Source organism: Physella acuta, unplaced genomic scaffold, assembly GCF_028476545.2.
Source record: "Physella acuta isolate Inbredline_101_S28 unplaced genomic scaffold, ASM2847654v3 ptg001477l, whole genome shotgun sequence".
NCBI lineage: Eukaryota > Metazoa > Mollusca > Gastropoda > Physidae > Physella > Physella acuta.
In genome coordinates this window covers 3,488-21,046 of record NW_026732992.1, presented here as the reverse complement: position 1 = coordinate 21,046, position 17,559 = coordinate 3,488, and the positions used below count along the sequence as shown (strand labels likewise).

At 48.9% G+C, this 17,559-nt stretch overlaps 1 protein-coding gene across 2 annotated transcripts; it reads left to right on the top strand.

Annotated features, from left to right (window-relative positions):
- The first annotated feature begins 4,807 nt into the window (after positions 1–4,807).
- Positions 4,808–16,302, top strand: LOC131928216 (putative uncharacterized protein DDB_G0289263). 2 transcript variants are annotated; one of them, XM_059284163.1, is made up of 3 exons: positions 4,808–4,903; positions 5,163–6,768; positions 16,065–16,302. In XM_059284163.1, coding segments are annotated over exons 2-3 (1,578 nt in total). In that variant the 5' UTR covers positions 4,808–4,903; positions 5,163–5,191; the 3' UTR covers positions 16,066–16,302. The 2 variants fall into 2 exon arrangements, with proteins under 2 accessions (XP_059140146.1, XP_059140147.1); XM_059284164.1 differs by having other exon boundaries at positions 4,853–4,861.
- The last annotated feature ends 1,257 nt before the right edge of the window (positions 16,303–17,559 follow it).

The following is a 17,559-nucleotide window of genomic DNA, read 5'->3' as shown; positions in this document are numbered from 1 at the left end:
TACACTACATGTCTGCCTACACTAGATGTCGACCTACACTAGACGTCTGCCTACACTAGATGTCTGCCTACAGTAGATGTCTGTCTACTCTAGATGTCTGCCTACACTAGATGTCTGCCTACACTAGATGTCTGCCTACACTAGATGTCTGCCTACATTAGATGTCTGCCTACATTAGATGTCTGCCTACACTAGATGTCTGCCTACACTACATGTCTGCCTACACTAGATGTCTGCCTACACTAGATGTCTGCCTACACTAGATGTCTGCCTACACTAGATGTCTGCCTACATTAGATGTCTACCTACATGTCTGCCTACACTAGATGTCTGCCTACATTAGATGTCTACCTACATGTCTGCCTACACTAGATGTCTGCCTACACTAGATGTCTGCCTACACTACATGTCTGCCTACACTAGATGTCTGCCTACATTAGATGTCTGCCTACATTAGATGTCTACCTACATGTCTGCCTACACTAGATGTCTGCCTACACTAGATGTCTGCCTACACTAGATGTCTGCCTACACTAGATGTCTGCCTACATTAGATGTCTGCCTACATTAGATGTCTGCCAACATTAGAATTCTGCCTACATGTCTGCCTACACTAGATGTCTGCCTACACTAGATGTCTGCCTACAATAGATGTCTGCCTACATGTCTGCCTACACTAGATGTCTGCCTACACTAGATGTCTGCCTACATTAGATGTCTGCCTACACTAGATGTCTGCCTACTCTAGATGTCTGCCTACACTAGATGTCTGCTTACACTAGATGTCTGCCTACATGTCTGCCTACACTACATGTCTGCCTACACTAGATGTCTTCCTGTACTAGATGTCTGCCTACACTAGATGTCTGCCTACACTAGATGTCTGCCTACACTAGATATCTGCCTACTCTAGATGCCTGCCTACACTAGATGTCTGCCTACATGTCTGCCTACACTAGATGTCTGCCTATACTAGATGTCTGCCTACACTAGATTTCTGCCTACACTAGATGTCTGCCTACATTAGAATGTCTGCCTACATTAGATGTCTGCCTACTCTAGATGTCTGCCTACACTAGATGTCTGCCTACACTAGATGTCTGCCTACATTAGATGTCTGCCTACTCTAGATGTCTGCCTACACTAGATGTCTGCCTACATTAGATGTCTGCCTACACTAGATGTCTGCCTACATGTCTGCCTACATGTCTGCCTACACTAGATGTCTGCCTACACTAGATGTCTGCCTACATTAGATGTCTGCCTACACTAGATGTCTGCCTACATGTCTGCCTACATGTCTGCCTACACTAGATGTCTGCCTACACTAGATGTCTGCCTACACTAGATGTCTGCCTACATTAGATGTCTGCCTACTCTAGATGTCTGCCTACACTAGATGTCTGCCTACATTAGATGTCTGCCTACTCTAGATGTCTGCCTACACTACATGTCTGCCTACACTAGATGTCTGCCTACACTAGATGTCTGCTTATACTAGATGTCTGCCTACACTAGATGTCTGCCTACAGTAGATGTCTGCCTACTCTAGATGTCTGCCTACACTAGATGTCTGCCTACACTAGATGTCTGCCTACACTAGATGTCTGCCTACATTAGATGTCTGCCTACATTAGATGTCTGCCTACACTAGATGTCTGCCTACACTACATGTCTGCCTACACTAGATGTCTGATTACACTAGATGTCTGCCTACACTAGATGTCTGCCTACACTAGATGTCTGCCTACATTAGATGTCTACCTACATGTCTGCCTACACTAGATGTCTGCCTACACTAGATGTCTGCCTACACTACATGTCTGCCTACACTAGATGTCTGCCTACATTAGATGTCTGCCTACATTAGATGTCTACCTACATGTCTGCCTACACTAGATGTCTGCCTACACTAGATGTCTGCCTACACTAGATGTCTGCCTACACTAGATGTCTGCCTACATTAGATGTCTGCCTACATTAGATGTCTGCCTACATTAGAATTCTGCCTACATGTCTGCCTACACTAGATGTCTGCCTACACTAGATGTCTGCCTACACTAGATGTCTGCCTACACTAGATGTCTGCCTACATGTCTGCCTACACTAGATGTCTGCCTACACTAGATGTCTGCCTACACTAGATGTCTGCCTACATTAGATGTCTGCCTACACTAGATGTCTGCCTACTCTAGATGTCTGCCTACACTAGATGTCTGCTTACACTAGATGTCTGCCTACATGTCTGCCTACACTACATGTCTGCCTACACTAGATGTCTTCCTGTACTAGATGTCTGCCTACACTAGATGTCTGCCTACACTAGATGTCTGCCTACACTAGATATCTGCCTATTCTAGATGCCTGCCTACACTAGATGTCTGCCTACATGTCTGCCTACACTAGATGTCTGCCTATACTAGATGTCTGCCTACACTAGATTTCTGCCTACACTAGATGTCTGCCTACATTAGAATGTCTGCCTACATTAGATGTCTGCCTACTCTAGATGTCTGCCTACACTAGATGTCTGCCTACACTAGATGTCTGCCTACATTAGATGTCTGCCTACACTACATGTCTGCCTACACTAGATGTCTGCCTACACTACATGTCTGCCTACACTAGATGTCTGCCTACACTAGATGTCTGCCTACATTAGATGTCTGCCTACACTACATGTCTGCCTACTCTAGATGTCTGCCTACACTAGATGTCTGCCTACACTAGATGTCTGCCTACACTAGATGTCTGCCTACACTAGATGTCTGCCTACACTAGATGTCTGCCTACATGTCTGCCTACATTAGATGTCTGCCTACTCTAGATGTCTGCCTACACTACATGTCTGCCTACACTAGATGTCTGCCTACACTAGATGTCTGCCTACATTAGATGTCTACCTACATGTCTGCCTACACTAGATGTCTGCCTACACTAGATGTCTGCCTACACTACATGTCTGCCTACACTAGATGTCTGCCTACATTAGATGTCTGCCTACATTAGATGTCTACCTACATGTCTGCCTACACTAGATGTCTGCCTACACTAGATGTCTGCCTACACTAGATGTCTGCCTACACTAGATGTCTGCCTACACTAGATGCCTGCCTACACTAGATGTCTGCCTACACTAGATGTCTGCCTACACTAGATGTCTGCCTACACTAGATGTCTGCCTACACTAGATGTCTACCTACAGTAATATGCGCTACACCTGTGCCCCACACACCCTGTCACCGCCGCTCTAGTCGCGGCCCCTTTCAGTGCTACCAGCAGGGAGAGATCGCTGCCCCGCCGTGGGGCTGGTGGGACGGCTGGTGGTGTCCTCCAGTAGGGCTGTCTTCTCGACCTGCAGGCCAAACCTGCTCAAATACAGCACCAACCAGTATAGCACCAACCAATACAGCACCAACCAATACAGCACCAACCAATACAGCACCAACCAATATAGCACCAACCAATACAGCACCAACCAGTACAGCACCACAGGTTGTAACCTGTTAGCTCTCCCCATCGAGTCACTATTGGTGTAGCCGACAATCTGACCTTTCCCCTCAAGGATCCCCACACGAGAGCAGCAGCAGAGAGCCTGCCCCATCACTGGCAATACTAGAACCGTCGTTTGAACAACGCGCGCTTTGATTGGTTCATTTAAACTAACCATTTTTTCCCCTTCATTTTACCCGTGGCTATTTTCATTGTATGAAAAACTCGGCCTGTTTGAACGGAGTCATTAATTACAGAGTCATTAATTACTGGGTAATTAATCATACGTACAGCTTAAATTTGAGGTCCCCGAATATCTGACGTCAGAGCCAAAGCTAGCGGGGCAAGTTTTACTCACCTGGTCGATCATCTCCACACGGCTTTGTTCATGGTGCACCTTACTGACCGGCATTAACCGGATTTTATAGACATGAGATGCAGTTATCGACCCCGAATAACCGGCATCAACCGGACATATGAGAGGCATTTATCGACCCCGAATAACCGGCATTTACCGGACCTTCTCCGACCGGTGTAGTGGTAGTGATGTGTATGATGTGTATGGTTGGGGGTGCACAAACTTTTTAAAAATATCTTTGTACATTAAAGTTTTGTTGTGCATATTTTGTATGTGGCATCATATATGTCCTCTAATACAAGGGGTTTATCCTCTAATATAACTGTTGCGTCAGGTAAATTGATATATCATGTGCTGGGATGTGTGTTCTAAACCAGGCTACAACGCGAATGTGTTGTACAAAAATAGCACGCGTGTGCTGGGGCTTCTATTGAAATTCATGTTTAAAAATACATTACGTTATCCCCCTTTAAACCGAAAATATTTCTTCCGGGCCTAGTTGAATGCAGCTTTTTAAAAAAAAAGTTTGATAGAAAGGTGCACGCTAATAAAGAAAAAAAAAAAGTTGGCAAAGAAACCCTAAGCCTATTCCATTCTCTCAGGTTCTGCTGAAGGAGAGAAGGGGGGCGCCACGCGTTCAGCACACGACAGGGCCGGGGTGGGGGTTTTGATATTTATATAATATGAATTTCTATACGGGTAGGGGAGCGTTCTAGTTTATTTTTTTCTAAAGATTTGGGGGGTGGTAGCCGCGTCCCTTTATGTTGGTAGAAGGGGGCAGTTCCAAAGTCCGGGGCACTGTGGGGCGGAGCTTAAGCGATGACAGACAGCCCGGACTCGGCCCGCCATTGGTTAAGCCGGCTCGAGGCGCATCTCCGTTGATCCCGCTGGCGGGCGATTGGGGCCCGGGCACGCGACCCCGACACCCGGGCGAGGCAGCTCATCCGCACGCGAGGGGAACGACGTCAGCGGCAGCTCGTGCCATTAGCACTTGATGCTCCGGAAGGAGAGGTTCGTCTGCCTGCGTCGCCCGTCAAACTATTTTTCTCACTTGTTAGTAGGACCAATATCGATTTTTTTAAACTGTTGATCATTCATTTTTTAATAGTGCGTATTGGCATCTGGATTCAATCATTTGGATTAAACTCACTTGAACATTTAAGCAATTGTTTTGACATCAACTTGTTGAGTGTTTGATTGTTGCAGTGTTGGGAGCTTGATTAGAACCATCAACTTGTTGAGTGTATGCTTGTTGCCATGTTGCGCCTTTGATAAGAAACGTATTGACTGTTTGATCTCTGACTTGTTGCAGGTTGGGACCGCCAGCAGGCCGAAGCTCGAATGCCTGTAGCCATAGCCATGGCTTCGTCCAAGCTGACCCCCAGACAGCCACAGCCGACCATCCTGTTCTCCACTCACGCCTCCACCACCACAACCTCGGCCACCACGTCGGTGCCCACCATCAGCATTCCCGTCAGCGCCATCCACGACCCGTACAGCAACGTCATCACCATCACGCCGTGCTTGGTCTTCAAGACGACCGCCACCGTGGCCGAGCAGATGCAGGCCCTGCGCCAGGACAAGAAGCTGGCCAAGCCGCTCGACCAGCCGACCGGCGCCCTCAGAGTCAAGAGACGCACCGACCTCAGCAAGCTGGGCCTGCCCGAGGCCAAGCCGGCTTCTGTCTCCAGGAGAAACGCCAGGGAACGGAACCGAGTCAAGCAAGTTAACCTCGGGTTCGAAACCTTGAGGGAGCATGTCCCCAACGGGAAGAAGAACAAGAAGATGTCCAAAGTCCAGACACTGAGATCCGCTGCCCAGTACATCAAGGACCTGTACACGATCCTACATGGGGAGCTGCCGGCCCTCGGCTCGCCTAACATGATAGAGGACCACGAGCCGGACAGTCCGCTGGACAACAGTGTCTGCTCCATGAGCGACACGGACAACGACGTGAGCGTCAGCAGCCCTGACACCAAAGTCCTGCAGGCTCAGCACCTGCTGCAGCAGTCAGGCTCGCCCCCCTCACCACACTCCCCCGTCACGTCCCCACAGACACCCCCACAGCCCCGACAGAAGGTGCTGCCGCTGATCTTGAAGAAAGAAAACATCTCCGTCCTGCAGCAGCAGCTGAGCAGACCCCAGGCGTCCCAGCCCATCAGGAGCCTGGCGGTCCTCAGACCCAGTCCCCTAGTGCAGGACAAACAGGCGCCCCGGGACAAACAGACAAGTCCCCTGGCACAGGAGCAACAGAACTTTCTCATGCAGCACGAGCAACTACGGCTCGCACTCCGACCTGTACAACAACCACAGCAGTCGTTACAACCACAGCTACAACAACAGCAACAACAACATTTCGACCCCGCCGCCATCCGCATGGATCACCTGACCTGCTCCACAGTCAACACCAGCGACACCAAACTCAGCTTCCTCTCTTCTAACCTCAACACGTCCACGTTGACCCAGCTGTCCCCTGTGTCCCTGAACGAAGAACATTACGAGATGGACTTGTCCCCTGACCACAACATCACGGACACGGACATGAACACCAGCAACGGCAACATGGATCTTCCGCCCTCCCCGTCCGCCCTACACCCCAGCGTCAATGACGTCAACATGAACGTCATTGACAACGACCCGGCCGATTTCAATCTTCTACAAAAATATTACAACTCAATCCACAACGAACAATTCCGGAACATCGATTCTAGTTTGATCTTTGACCCCCGCCCCCCGCACAGTGTGTACAGCGTGCCCGAGGGTCTGGTCCACTCGCCGGCCGCCAGCCTGTCCAGCACCAGCTCGACCATCAGCTCAGAGACGGACGTGGTCGGCTCGTGTGACTACGAGAGTGTGGACACGGCCCTGCTGGACATCTCTAACTGGATCAGTGAGCTGTGCAGCCAGAGCACACAGTGGTGAGTACTACACCTTAGTATAAGTAGAGTTTACATCTTACAGTGGCGGCAAGGTTGGTGCTAGTTTCATGGGCAGTTAACGGGGTTAGTTTCATGGGATTGTCATGGTCATTTGATGCTAGTTTGATTGTTGTTATGGTATGTGTACGTTAGTTTGATGGTGTTGATCCTGTAGTTTGGTGGTGGTGTTATTGTAGCTCGATAGCCGAACTACAATAACACTACCACCAAATGTGCCTTTGTTAGTTTGATGATATTGTGTTTGGTAGTAGTATTATTGTAGTTTGATAATATGCACTTATAAGTTTGGGGGGGGGGGGGTCGTAAACGTGCCTCACAACCTGGCCACTTCCATCTTTAGGCAGCAGGCGCGCCCCCTACTCTAGGCAACAGGCGCGCCCCCTACTCTAGGCAGCAGGCGCGCCCCCTACTCTAGGCAACAGGCGCGCCCCCTACTCTAGGCAACAGGCGCGCCCCTACTCTAGGAAGCATGAGCGCCCCCTACTCTAGGCAGCAGGAGCGCCCCCTCTGGCTGCTATCACCTCGTCCCCTCAATCAGTCCCTGACACTACAACTGTCACCACTATCAAGCCCCACTAAGCCGACACTACAGCACACGGCGATGACAACTAGAGAGCCATCACATTTAAACGACCCCCCCCCCCCCCCCCCCCCCGTCAGATACAAACCTAAATTCTCTACATTCTGTAATGGAACGTCTGAATAATGCGTTTTAGCTGCCATTCCTAGCTTTATAGTCTATGGTGTTGGGGGTTACAACAATACAAACACCAATAGCTAAAGGTGTGCCTGCCACACTCTATGCCTGTCACACTCTGTGCCTGCCACACCATATGCCTGCAACAGTTTCTGCCTGCCACACTTTGTGCCTGCCACACTCTATGCCTGCCACACTCTATGCCTGCCACACTCTATGCCTGCCACACTCTATGCCTGCCACACTCTATGCCTGCCACACTCTATGCCTGCAACAGTTTCTGCCTGCCACACTCTGTGCCTGCCACACTCTATGCCTGCCACACTCTATGCCTGCCACACTTTGTGCCTGCCACACTCTATGCCTGCCACACTCTATGCCTGCCACACTCTGTGCCTGCCACACTCTATGCCTGCCACACTCTATGCCTGCCACACTTTGTGCCTGCCACACTCTATGCCTGCCACACTCTATGCCTGCCACACTCTATGCCTGCCACACTTTGTGCCTGCCACAGTTTCTGCCTGTCTGACAACAAAGCTGTCTGATCTACCTTAATCCTGCTCCCCACACTCAACTCGTGGTTCAAACAAGACACCCCACCCCCACCCCACCTGTGTCGTGGGTGTTTCCTCGAGGTGCAGCACCCACCCCGCGATTACAATATCAATCTAACAAAGATAAAACACTAGAGTCGTGTCAATAGCCAACACGCCCGTATACTGGGGAACATGGGCTATTTGCACACTTTCTATCATTTCACTGACAGACGACTAGCAACACACGATTTATGGCGTATCCTAACTCATTTCACTGCAAGATCAAAACCGTTGGGAAACTTTGTGCACGTTTTAAACAATTTCAATCTTGCACACAGGGCTGTTACATTTCTACGGACACGTACGTGACATATGTGTTGTGTAACGTGACGATTCGTAACGCTACATGCATCGTGATCAGTGTGTTGTGTTTGGCTGTTGTTACCTCAGCTAAGGCTTTACACTTGAACCAGTTTACTTCTAGCCAAAAAGTTAAACCTGTTAACCACCCTATTACGGTTTGACAGACCTACCTAGCTGTCTTTGTTAAGACATGTTATCAGAAGGGTATCTTACAAAACATGAACACGGCGACATACACCACACAGACCACGGCGACATACACCACACAGACCACGGCGACATACACCACACAGACCACGGCGACATACACCACACAGACCACGGCGACATACACCACACAGACCACGGCGACATACACCACACAGACCACGTCGACATACACCACACACAGACCACGGCGACATACACCACACAGACCACGTCGACATACACCACACACAGACCACGGCGACATACACCACACACAGACCACGGCGACATACACCACACAGACCACGGCGACATACACCACACAGACCACGTCGACATACACCACACACAGACCACGGCGACATACACCACACACAGACCACGGCGACATACACCACACACATCCCTCACCAACTCTCTGTGCTACTCTCTACATCCCTCACCAACTCTCTCACCTTTCGCCAGTCTAAAAGAACAGTCCTGCGATATTTGAAATGTTTTGGGTCTGTACAATATTTGACTATATTTGATTTGACTTGGATAGCCTAATCAAATGACGTCATCGAAATGTGTGTGCCCATGTTTGGCTGACGTCATCCCGTCTATAACCACAAGTTTATCTGCTAGCTCTAGCGGCCACTGGTCGCCCTGACAAACGCCGCCTGTTGGCCCAGATAGCGGTGAGAGCAGGTAGTGGATCTCGGGGCCACTGGTATCCAAGGGGACGATCGCGGCTTGACAGAGTTTTTACCTGTGTGTACACCTGGCCAGGTAACGCTGGTCAAGCTGGCTCAGCCGCACCTTCTCTGTCAGATGGGGGAAGTCATTGATTTCATGACGTCACCTGATGATTTTTACCAGAACCTGCCAGGCTTAGATAGGGACATGTTCACATGAGATACCTCAGTGCCAATATTGGGGCTAACTATCTGTGAATGTGGTCTCCAACTCTGGCGTCAAGTGTTTAGCGCCCCTCACACCCCGCCACCAGCACCAGAGCTAACAAAACCCATCCAATAGCACCGTCTCACGTGATCTCGAGCTGAGTGACAGCGTTGACCTACAAACATCAGGAGCCCCATACACCTGGGCTTTCATTACATTTTTTAGACTGAAAATTACATTTTTGGTGGGGAATATTGCAGCACTCTCGGCTTGATTGCCGTCATAATTGTTTGATCTCAGTAAGTGCCCTCGTCCCCAGCCTCGTCCCCCGTCCCCAGCCTCGTCCCCCGTCCCCAGCCACGTCCCCCGTCCCCAGCCACGTCCCCCGTCCCCAGCCACGTCCCCCGTCCCCAGCCTCGTCCCCCGTCCCCAGCCACGTCCCCCGTCCCCAGCCACGTCCCCCGTCCCCAGCCTCGTCCCCCTGCCACACGGCCAGATGTTTACCCCATGTTTGATGTTATCAACTCGTGGTTTCTTCACTGGAACAAAATGGCTAGTGCTGGCGCTTTCTTATTCTAAAATGTGATAGGTACCATGTTCACGTCTTAAGGTTAGCAAATCAATTACTTGCAGCCACTATTCGCAATGTATAGAACAGGCAGTATACAGAAATACATAGTCTGCATCTGACCATCCGACATTGTTTAATAATTAGTGTGTGTGTGGGGGGGGGGGGGCGCTTGTCTCACCTGAACTTTAAAACACGGACGTGATTGTCTCTGTCAACAAATATTGTCTCCGTTATCCCTGTCAAACAATGTTGACCACCCATGTCAACAAATTATTTGGACCAAATCTGACGGTGTTAACAATAACTTGCAGAAGTACAGCAAGCTGACAACCTTTACTGTGTATGTCAACCACACCCCCCCCCCCCCCCTCCCCCACCAAAGCATTTTCCCTTCCCAATTTTTCTTTAACAGTCAACGCAACAAAATGAAATTATAACAACAAAGAATATCGTCGCAAGTTTTAATTTTTCAACGTTTTTAAAAAGTTTTCTTTTTTCGATCCAAGTATGATTCATAATTTTTTTTCTTGTTTTGGGAGACCATTTAAAGCGCTCGTATTGCTTTTTGTCGATTGCGAGATATGTTACCTCCCCTTCTCCCATGGCCGTGTGCGCGGCCTTACGTCTGTGTATCTAGACGCGTGGAGCTATGTGGCGGATGAATTTTTGTGCGAATAAAAGGGGTGCTATTTCTTGAGGGGCTGTTGTATTGTATAGGAAAGGGCAGAACGAGGTTAAGGCAGAGAGTTAGGCGTGTGGCCCGGTTACCGGTACAAATGAATAAGTGCCGGGAAATTTTAGAAGCTAGCAAGCTCAGTAACGTCGAGCGTGAGAGGCACACCGCCTTTGTTCATGTCGTGGGGAGGGGGTGGCTGGGGTGGGGGTATGGGCTGGTGGGGGTACTTATATTCGTGTTATTAAATAAGGGCTTTGACCTCGAATATACTAAACGTTTTGTATTCAAGTAAAAAAAAAACTTTTTTTTTTAATATTGAAATGGCTTCTGTTACCACGAACACAAAAGACATTTCAGTAGTTTTTTGATGGTGTGTATAGAACATAAGAAATGGGACGGTGCTCTATACAATGGGCATACACGTAGGCTACATACGCACGCATACTGAATATGGGTTTCTTTCTGTCATGTAAATAAGTTGGCGTTGCTTGAAATACTTAGCGCCAAGACCTAACCAAAACCACAACACTAACCATAACCCTAACCGAAACCTTAACCACAACCGTAACCCAAACCGAAACCACAACACTCACCACGACCTAACCATAATCCTAACCCTAACGGACGCTAAAGTGTACAGACAGATACGTGTTCATGCTAACGGAAAAGAGCTGTCTATGTGTTCCCTGTCACTGTTCCCTGTCACTGTTCCCTGCCACTGTTCCCTGCCACTGTTCCCTGCCACTGTTCCTTGCCACTGTTCCCTGTCACCGTTCCCTGCCACTGTTCTCTGCCACTGTTCCCTGTCACTGTTCCCTGCCGCTGTTCCCTGTCACTGTTCCCTGTCACCGTTCCCTGTCACCGTTCCCTGCCACTGTTCCCTATCACGAATCCCTGCCAGACAGAGCCCCAGGCTTACACAATTTCGAGCACCAAATTGCAGCGTGCAGCAACCGAGCGCTGGTGAGGGCAATAATTTGTGGAGTCGTGTAGTAATGGCACCTTGTTCTCCCTCGCATCTCAGCTATAATTACACCTTTAATAATTACACCTGTTATAATTACACCTTGTTTTCTTACACGCGCGGGGATACAGAGCGTTAAAATCTTACCTATTCATACCACGTGGTACTATTCATACCACGTGTCACCATTCATACCACGTGGTACCATTCATACTAGGCGGAGTAAGTAAGGTCGCGACCAGTTGATGAGAGTCGGGCACTGAGAAAATATTTGGAAGCGACTTTTGAGGTCACAGTCCGGAATTTGAGGGGGGGGGGGGGGGGGAAATGCTTGACAGATTTGTACGTTTCATTCTAGAAATCTTTAAAATGATTCCATGTTGCGCGCTTGGGTCGTTGAATACATAGATATTGAGCGTCCTGATCTTTTGATCTGCCCCGTGATGTTGTATGCCCGTGGCCTCCAATGGGTTAAATGGACGAGACGCTATTATCCTAACGATGGCGGCACAAAGCGGGCCCTTAGCGAGGGATATTTTAAGTTTTCAAATAGGTTTTTTCCTTCTAGCTTAGAGTGATTCATTCGTGCATAATAAGTAACCCCATTCACATTAGGGGAGGGGGGGGGGCGGTCTTAGACATGTAATATGGAGCATTCATACGTTCTGTTGGCTGTGGTGAGGTGGGGAGGGATGTGTGTGGTGGTGGGGGATAGTCATGTGTGTGAGGAGAGATGTGTATATTGTGGGGCTCGGGTGGGGAGACATATGTAAGGAGGAACTGTTAAGATTTGTAGGGATGGAGTGTAAAAGAGTGTAGTGAATGTGGCAGAGGATATATATATATATATATATATATATATATATATATATATATATATATATATATATATATATATATATATATATATATATATATATATATATGTGTGTGTGTGTGTGTGTGTGTGTGTGTTAGATAGTTGTCGATGGCTGTTAAACGTCTCTGAGAGCGAAGAACGAACTCTACCAGTCTGCTCCCACGCTACATTTTCCAATCCAGTTTTCATTGACGCCGTTTGATTGGATGAGCCGTTCACTGGATTGTGTTCGGTTGTTGGAGCTGTGTGTCGGGAGCAGGCGACAACAACGGGCATGTCAGATGGTTGTTTGGGGCTGTCAGTCGTGCCTGTCAGCTGCTATAGAGGCGGTGTGGGCCTGTTAACTGCTCTAGTCTACACGGATTATCGCCCACTGTTTGTCTATTGTTTCACCGCCAGACACGAAGATGAAATGTGTAGAGGATTAGACCAACTGGTGGGCTTTGTTAAGCTTGTATCCGGCACACACGTTTTTGTTGGTCGCTAGACTCCAGTCATTGGTCGCTAGACTCCAGTCGTTGGTCGCTAGACTCCAGTCGTTGGTCGCTAGACTCCAGTCGTTGGTCGCTAGACTCCAGTCATTGGTCGCTAGACTCCAGTCGTTGGTCGCTAGACTCCAGTCGTTGGTCGCTAGACTCCAGTCGTTGGTCGCTAGACTCCAGTCGTTGGTCGCTAGACTCCAGTCGTTGGTCGCTAGACTCCAGCCGTTTGTCGCTAGACTCCAGTCGTTGGTCGCTAGACTCCAGTCGTTGGTCGCTAGACTCCAGCCGTTGGTCGCTCGACTCCAGTCGTTGGTCGCTAGACTCCAGCCGTTTGTCGCTAGACTCCAGTCGTTGGTCGCTAGACTCCAGTCGTTGGTCGCTAGACTCCAGCCGTTTGTCGCTAGACTCCAGTCGTTGGTCGCTAGACTCCAGCCGTGGGCCGCTCGACTCCAAACGTCACCGCTGTAGCAGGAAGAACATAAAGTCCTGTGTACTGCCCAGGGCGCCAGGACCGGTCGCCACCCCGGCCATAGCGGATGGCCCCAAGAGAAGGTCTAAGTACTATTGGCAGTGGCTGTGAGAGGGCGACCAGAGACTCTTGGTCTGGGACGGTTTGGGTAGCCGCTTGTTGAGGAGATAACTCTGTCTAAATACGATCGGTTACTGAGTTCTGTTTACCTCGTCAAAAGCCATAAACCATGTTTTATTGCGGACATACGTCATAGCGTCTCCATGTCACGTGGTTGCCCTAAAGGTTTGTAAACAGATTTCCATACAGTATACGAGCACCCGATCTGATTTAGAAAACCCATGTTATCCGCTAGTTACTGTAGCACCCTAAATTTCACCGCTCAATATTTCAAAATCCCACGCGCTGTAAACGGCACGCGCCACTGTACAACAACCTGCTCCCGGCCATGACTGGGGGGGGGGGGGGGATTGCGTATAGACGCCTGTCTGTGACCCCACTCATTTCCCTGCCTTCTCAGTGCGCATGCGTGCTCCGTCAAATAAAGGGGCGTCTTACCGGGCATAAAATAAAAGGGTTTAAGATTTAATTGACAGATTGGTTTTGGTCCTGCACGACCCCCCCCCCCCCCCGTCGTTTTGTCTCGGCTAGACTGCAGTAGGGCTGCCATCACGCAAGGGAAGAGGGGGGGTAGTGTTTAATGACGTCTAGTTCCAGCTAGCTTATGGCTTACTATGGCTGCCGTATTCTTTTTAACACGAGCAATCAAAATAAAATTGGTAAAAAAAATCCAAGTTAAAAAGCCATTGGTTGTGGCAGAGCTCTAGAAATGAGCGCCAAGATCTAGAGAAGATATCCCATAATACCTGCTGGGCCCATCCACGGCGGGCCAGCTAAGTCCTCGACAGCCATCGGACAAATGTCCTCTGATCAAGTGGACAAATGTCCTCGCATGTTGGCCATCAGCCTGTTGTAAACCTAAGAAGCTCTAGTCATCAGACAGAGAAAATAGCCAGAAGTCTCTCCATGGAAACAATTCTCGACCAAATAATGTTGAAATCTTGAAGTATTCTCCCATTCTTTCATACCTCCATCCTAAGGAAAACATGGCCAACGGGAAATCCACTATTACCCGGCATGGACCGGGAAATCCACTATTACCCGGCATGCCGATAAACCCGTCCACTTTGAGCTCGAGCTTTAGTCTGACGTGCAACAAAAGACGATACGGGAGCTGTCTTGTGGCCAGGTGCCACCATTCAAACCTGGCTGGACACATTGCATCAGGCTTGTGAAACAACTCACCAGAGTTGATCTGTTCTGGACTTTAGTTCCCTTACATATAATAGCCGGCTTTCTGGTCTGCAATGTTCACTCTAAAGGAAAAATCCTATATCCTTTTCAAACACCAGCACACAAACTACATGTTGCACACGGGCGTATAGGTGGTGCCACGCCAGATCTCTGTGCAGGCCCTATGGATGTCCATCACGGCACCTCCCTCATTGAGTGACGTCCCCGCCCACCAGCCTGCTGTAAGTGACTAGGTCGCCTTGACATTGACTAGAATCACGTGACAAAGTTGTTGCATGACCTTCTCTCCTAGTTTGTGTGATGAGAAGTTCCCTGGGTTGATCGCATTCATCATGTGGAGCAGATTGTCAGGTGTCCAGGTTCTTGTAGCCACGTGTCCCATACAAACACCCAGGGGCCATACCAAACACGGCGACAGCAGGTCTACCAACACACGACAACAACAAACCATTCAGCAGTGTCTGACTTATGAACTCGGCTGTTTTTATCCTCTCATTTACCCGACAACACCGCCGCTATTGTTCCACCTTTGTTAGGTCACGTGTTCATTCTCCCACCTCTTCTCACATTAACCAATCTGCTAATATTCTCTTCGCTTTTTAAAAACTGAAAGTGGTTTTATGCTGTAGTTGGATTATGTGCTGGAAGGCCGGACCCTTCCTACATCTAATTAAGGCCCGAAAGATATGCCCTTTTACCGTTTTTAGTGAAACTACCATACCGAAATCGAAAACTTGAGGGGGGGGGGGGGGGGGGGGTGGAAATCAAAAGTTTCAGGGGGGGGGGGGGTGCAAATAAAAAATTTGAAAGTTTGTCACCGGGAAGGGTCGCTACGTCTCTGGGGGGGGGGGGGGTGACACCATTAAGTGCCGCACCGGGTGACACCCGACCTCGCTACGCCACTGCTGTGGAGTGTAACTACCATATCTGCTGTTTATGATCCCTTGGTTTTTCTTAATAAAAAAATAAATGAAAGTAGCAAAGGTCAATGTAATTCTATCGCTATTAAAACGTCATTGGGGGTAGCATGAGGGACGAATGAGTCTAGTATTGCTGCTTGAAGTGTGTGTAGTGGGGGAGTGAGGGGATAAGAGAGACCATGTCGCCACTAGTGGCGTCCCCTTGTGTCAACAACACATGTTGGCATGTAAAACATGGACATGTCCGGATTGTATCTAACTTATGACCCACGGACACCTGTATCTAACTGGTTACAGGTAGACTTTGGAAGCCACTAGCCACTAACCCATATCTCTTCTCTCCTCAGACTTGCTGCTAGATTTCTCTCATCAAAAGATGAACAACTACGAGACCGCTGAACGCCAGTCATATTTACTGCAAGCTGGGCCACTGCCCTGTACATCAGCCAGTTGACCATCTCCTGGGCCAAGTTGGTAAACCACGGAGCCAAGTTTTGTTGGGCCAGAAGTGGTGGAACAGACGGAGCCACAGAGCCAAGTTTTGTTGGGCCAGGAGTGGTGGAACAGACGGAGCCACGGAGCCAAGTTTTGTTGGGCCAGGAGTGGTGAAACAGACGGAGCCATAGAGCCAAGTTTTGTTGGGCCAGGAGTGGTGGAACAGACGGAGCCACAGAGCCAAGTTTTGTTGGGCCAGGAGTGGTGGAACAGACGGAGCCACAGAGCCAAGTTTTGTTGGGCCAGGAGTGGTGGAACAGACGGAGCCACAGAGCCAAGTTTTGTGACGGCTGTTGGGCCAGGAGTGGTGGAACAGACGGAGCCACAGAGCCAAGTTTTGTGACTGCTGTAGTTAATGACTTGTCAATCTGAGCTGGCTTGACTTCTGTCCTTCAAGTCTCCTGTAAGTTTGAAATGAGATTGCCATAAAAATTCCAGCCAGCAACATGTGTTCAGCGACACAAAAGACGGCAACAGCTTGCCGCGGCCAGCCTGGGAACCAGAGGTCGGGGCTGGTGGGCTGGGGTGGGGTGGGATAATATTTGCGGGTGGGGGAGTATAAATAGGTTCGAGTAGCTTGTATTTGCCGGCTGTCGGTAGTTCAAACATGAATCGTATCGGCCTGGCCAAAGACAAAAAAAGTGGGTGGATTAAATTGGCTCAGTGTTTTACTTCTGTCCGGGTCTGTACGGCTGGGGACTTGTAAAAATATGGTCGGGGGTTGAGTAGGAGCCGGCTGTGTGCTGTTAGCTGGCTGCCATAGGGCCCACACAAGTAACCTCAACCTACTGGCTAGCTTTTTTAATACCTAGACTTGGTCGATGGCACAATTTTATTTTATACGATAGTATAACATAATTTTTTAAAATATGTTTTAGTAATGATAAGTTTAAAAAAATCTAGTTTAGTATGAGAATTTTTAAATTGTAAAACGATAAAATGCAGATGTGATATGCCCATAGAGTGAATGTGGAAAATAAATTCAGATAAAATATTATTGCAAATTTGTGATACGCTGTCCAATACGATTTGAATAGAGGGGACATTGAGCCAAGATAATGTGGGTTCCGCCAGTCATTGAACCAGTGAAAATGTTTATGGGTTGCGCCCCATATCTGGCCCTGAGTATCCGCCCCTGCCCGCTGTTGTTCAAATAACGACAGATGGCGACACCGTCTACCTGGGGGACAGTATTAGATCTAGGACGAAATAACAGGCTTTTCTCTCAATCTACGCTCTATTTCATATTCCATGCCAGCCTTCTTTGTGTGCTCTATAGCACACATAGGACGGTCTCTGATTAGATGGGTAGCCTATATGGAGTTTACATTTGCTAACGAATCGATT

Excerpts from the sequence above, each read along its gene's own strand:
- LOC131928216 (XM_059284163.1), top strand. The coding sequence starts at position 5,192 with ATGCCTGTAGCCATAGCCATGGCTTCGTCCAAGCTGACCCCCAGACAG.